The 5117-nt window shown below is 52.3% G+C and overlaps 1 protein-coding gene across 1 annotated transcript; it reads right to left on the reverse strand.

The window, feature by feature from the left end:
* Window positions 1–434: 434 nt before the first annotated feature.
* SMIM20 (small integral membrane protein 20) lies at window positions 435–808 on the reverse strand (the record flags this gene model as incomplete). The annotated part of the gene is made up of 1 exon (XM_026661619.2): window positions 435–808. A coding segment is annotated over exon 1 (113 nt), but the record flags the coding sequence as incomplete, so codon positions are not given.
* Window positions 809–5117: the final 4309 nt, after the last annotated feature.

Below are 5117 nucleotides of genomic sequence, written 5' to 3' on the forward strand. Positions count from 1 at the left end.
TGAATCCCTGCGACAGCCAAGAGGATGAGGGGAACACAGGAGGGGCTGGTGGGGGAAATCACTCGTGATCAGGAGAGTCAGGGAGGGATAACTCAAAGGGTAAATGAAGCACCTGTTGTACAGCATAGAGAGGGTGTTGTGATGGGCGAGAGGATGAGTCCTAGGGATTATCCAGGGAGGGGAGCTGGGCAGGGCATGCCCGAAGGGGATGTTGCTCACTGGGGCCCGTGACGGTCCCGGGAGGACAGGGGTCCCGGGGGTGGGCACATGGCACCCTACAGGAGAAACGTCCACGGGCTCAGCCGCTCAGGGCACAGACTGGAGGAAGGGGCCGCCAGAGTGATGCACAGAAAGCGGGGGCGTACAGGGGAGGGTCAGCAGAGGGGCGCGGAGAGCGGGGATCACGTCACGCGGGGCGGAGGGGGGGTCCGTACTCACTGTATTGCTCCACCTGCAGCAGCGGCCGGAAGTAGATGGGGTAAAACGCCGCCCCCACCACGGCCACGAACCCGCCGAAGATGAGCAGCGTGCGGGAGATCCGCGCCATGGCCGGCACAGGACGAGGCGAAAACCCTGCGCGCTAGCGGCACCTGCGCTCCCTACCCGCTCATCTCCCAGTTTGCACACTTCCGCTTCCGGGGCAAGTGCAGGGGATCCCGGAAAGCCGCCTGGGTCACGTGGGTTCCCCGGCCTGGGCGCGAGCTAAGCCAGGCCCCCTCGCAGAGGCGCCCGCTTCCCCGCTGTTACAGCGCGGCTCGCCCAGAGCTCCCGGTTCTGCGTCCTAGAGCCGGGCGGCGAGCTCCGGGGGCGGGGCCTGCCACCTACGTCAGTGCTCCCCGAGGCGCGGGGTCACGGCAGCGACACGGCAAATCGCGCAGCAGGCTGATCACGAGTCTCCGAGGGCGCGGAGTGTGCCGGGCTTGGGCAAGCACGTGGTAGAATGGTGGGCCTGGTACAGAAGCCTCGCTGTGCGGACAGACAGACAGGAGCATAGGAAAGAGGGGTACACGAATGAGTCCTGAGGGGGTTGCGTTGTAGGCGGGGGAGGGGAGAGGTGTCACCTTTGTATAGCTTCTTACATCTGTAAAATAAAATGGATAGTACATTTATATCAGCCATAATCTCAGTACCCTTCATTTTCCACATTTTTAGTGTCCCCTCATGCCAAGTAACGGAGCAGCTTGTGATTTAAAACTCTTTGTTACATCCCATCCTGCCACGTTGTAATATACTCCTGGGGGAATTTTGTGTCCTGCGCATGTGCAGAATTCATGTCCCCTGCAGATTTCTATGCTTCCCTGCAGAAAAATGACTTCTGATGGGGAAGCAAAGGGAAGCTGCAAGAGCAGTTATGCACTTCTCCCTGGCAGCGTAAGCAGGTCGGTTCGGGCGCCTGGAGTAGCTAGTAGAGACATAAATCATGGGGAAGAGTGGCAGGTGTGTGAGAGAGACATTCTGTCCCTCTTGTTCACTATTGCAGCACACTTGGCATGGAGGGGCAGAGCTTTGGGGTGTTTCTGAGGAGTTAGGCATGGGGCAGGCTCTGTCCCCTCAGGCAGAGCAGAATGTAGCAGCCTGCCTTCTTAGTAAATTGTTCCTATTATCTTTGTGAATTTCCCCAGGAGTATAAAACAGGTGTCAAAGTTTTAAGGCTCCTTTACATTGCCAGAGTGGTGTAAAGGACAGTATGGCCTTATAAAAGCTTCCTATCAAAATGTGCTCCATGAACTGTTCGCCACTGACCACTCTGGAGATGGTCAGTAGCCAATATAAATTATGAGTTTGATTCCCCAGCCCTCTCTTGTTCCTCAGTTGCCTATGATTAAGGCTGGGAGTTTGTCACAGAGGTCATGGATTCCGTGACTTCTGCAGCAGTTGGTGAGCCTGGCCCTGGGGTTACCTGAGCAGCTCAGGCAGCCCCTGGGCAAGTCATACCAGCCGCTGCTGGGACAGTCTCGGGCCATGTTCTGCTTGTTTTTTACATTACAAATATCAATTAAGGCTGTCATGGTCAATCTTTTCTGGTTTTGCTGGAGGGCTCCTTCGGCATACCAGATTGTGGACCAAGAGATTTTTCAGTCTTTAATAGAAGGGGAGAGGATGTTGAATATTTAACAGACAGTTTTTTCTGCCCCAAGTATTTTGTTAGGTGTTAGAGTTGAATGTATTATCAAAAATAAAGATTTAAACAGGCAGAATAAGAGTCATTGCCCCTGTCAGTTAATCAGCTTTCACTTGCATGATAACTCTATCATCCATCTACAGTTTCTCCTGTTGTCCAGAGAGTCTTTCAGGATAAGCACATTGGACACAATCTGAATTTCCAGTGCAGCAGTTCTCAAACTGTGGGTCAGGACCCCAAAGTGGGTCACGACCCCATTTTAATGGGGTTGCCAGGGCTGGCTTAGACTTGCTTGGGCCCGGGGCCAGAGCCAAAGCCCAAGCCTCACCACCCGGGGCCAAAGCTGAAGCCTGAGCCCCACCACACAGGGCCAAAGTCTGAGGGCTTCAGCCCTGGGCAGCGGGGCCCAGGTTACAGGCTCCCTGCTGGGGCTGAAGCCCTTGGGCTTCGGCTTTGGCCTTCCCGCTCAGGGTGATGGGGATCAGGCTTTGGCTCAGGCTTCAGTCCTCCCTCCTGGGGTCGTGAAGTAATTTTTGTTGTCAGAAGGGGGTCGCGGTGCAATGAAATTTGAGAACCCCTGCTCTATGTAAAAAGCAGCCCTCCTCTCCCAATGCCCCTTTTTGAGGGGGGAAAAACAAACAAACCCTTTCAGGCTTTTGTTTTGCATCATTAAAAAGCAAAATAATGGTATAAGCTGAATTTTCAGTTTTGAATTTTTAAAGGGACAAGCATTTGTGGTATGCGAAGAAGGCATAGTTGTCATCCTATACATTGTGTCCTTCCCAACCAGATACAAATGTTTTCAAGGACAGAACTTGTATGTAGTAGCCTTTTGGTTAAGATCAAGTGCAATACTTCGGATGTTGGGAAGCAGTATTTGCCAAATCCTGCTAATGTTGAAGCCAGTGGGAATTTGCTTCGATGAGAGCAGGATAGGGGCCATATCCTGCAAAGCTAAAATTCAACAAAATGTAGAGGAACCATACATTGCCTTACAATACTACTTAAGGTCCCTTCAGTCTTGCATTAAGGGCTCCACATACCTACTGATTAGGACCAAGGCCTTAAACTGTAGTTTGGTTAGGGCAGGAAGCCCACAAGCCTGTAAAGTGCCATGCATTTCTATTGGTCTACATAAATGACAGATGACATTGAACTCTATTATCTAATACAGCTCTTAATTACAATGTGATAGAAACACATATTAAACAATCATTTTAACTCCATTATTAGAAAATGGCAATGGCAATTTAATTGACACTGTCCTGCCATATGTTTTGTTCAAGTTCAGGTTTGAAAGCATAAGTAAAAACAATAATATGCTTTATATGAGTTGTTCATGGCAGCTACTATGCCTTCCTATGTGTGTATGCCTAACATACTATATGCTCTAGCATAATGCAGATATATAATAATTAATAGTAATAAAATGTACCAATGACTTCAGCCCATGCAATGTCTTTTTTATTGTAATTTCTATGATTCTGTGATTATGGTTAATAACTAATAAAATGATCATGTGCACTTCTATAGAGATGTGACAAATGTTCTCAAAGCACTTTACTAGCATTAATTAATGAAGCCTTACAACTTATTCCAGTTTGACTGATGGGTTCCTGGGGCACAGCAAAGTTAAATGATATGCCAGACTTGACATGGGAAGTCTATAGAAGAATAAAATCCAGAAAACCTGAAGGCTGACATAGTAACATGGGAATTGCCAGACTGGATCAAGACCCCAGGTCCAGCTAATCCAGTATCTGACAGAGGCCAGCACCAGAGGCTTCAGAAGGAGGTGCAAGAACTCCCACAGCAACAGATTTGAAATAATCTGCCTCTCACATTAGTTTTCATGTCATCCTGGTCCCTAATAGTTAGCAATTGGTTTAAACACTGAAACATGCGGGTTTATCATTCTTCCATAATGTGTTAGCACAAAGTATTATAATGCTGGTTTCAGAGTAGCAGCCGTGTTAGTCTGTATCCGCAAAAATAACAGGAGTACTTGTGGCACCTTAGAGACTAACACATTTATTAGAGCACTCTTGTTGGCCAATGTCCATGTAAATGTATGATCCCTTCTGTCAGCCCACCTCCAAACTAAAAAGTGTATTTCCAGTTGCTTTCCCCTCCTCCCGACTCCCCCACCCCCGCAAAGAGTGGCAGTCTGGGGGATAAACAATACACACACTAAACACTGTACACAAGCCAGCGTCTAAGGCAGTGCTGGGGAGACCCAGCAGTACCCGCAGACTCAGAAAAATAACGTTAGAGAGGAGCAAAACCAGCGGATTGTCTACCTTGATCTAACACCCCGCCCCCCCAAAAAGTTATACCAAGGGGAAGGGCAAAGCGAGACTGGGGGTGGTGGTGGTGTCTGTCTGTGTCTGTCCCTGGGTAGCACGTGGGCCTGGCCCCCCAGCCCAGCGCGTCCTTTCCTGCTGCACCTGCTCGGGGAGGCTCCAGCCCCGCCCGAGCGGCTCCTCCTCCCGCCGCGGAGGCTGAGCTCCAGGAAGCAGGATCTACCTCGTCCCCGTGGCCGGATTCCCCAGGCGGCCGCGCGCTCAGGCTGCCCTGCCCTGGGCACCGACCCGCCGCAGCAAGTTCCGCTCTCGGCACCGACCTGCCGCGCGCCGTCACCAGCGGCATCCGCGACGCCCATGGGAGCAGCTGGCGCCTGAGCCGCATCGGAACCATGTGGTGCTCAGCGGAGCCCCGGCCCGTGCCCCACGGGGCCCTCCTCCTGCTCTGGCTGCTGGTGAGCCCGCCTCCCCCCACTCCCCGGACACCGGCCGCCACCCCGTGGCCGGGACCTGCGGCCGGGAGCGCCCTGGGCTGGGCTGTCAGCTCCTTTGTCCCGCAGCACGCACATCCTCCGCTGCCAGCCCCGGAGGCTGTGCGGGACCCCGCTGTGCTCTGCAGTATGCCCCGTTCCTCCCAGCACACCCCTCGGTGTACCCCCCAGCACACTCCCTACACGCCTCTCCATCCACCC

Source organism: Terrapene carolina, unplaced genomic scaffold (genome assembly GCF_002925995.2).
Source record: "Terrapene carolina triunguis isolate 2854851 unplaced genomic scaffold, T_m_triunguis-2.0 Scaffold12436, whole genome shotgun sequence".
Lineage (NCBI taxonomy): Eukaryota > Metazoa > Chordata > Testudines > Emydidae > Terrapene > Terrapene triunguis.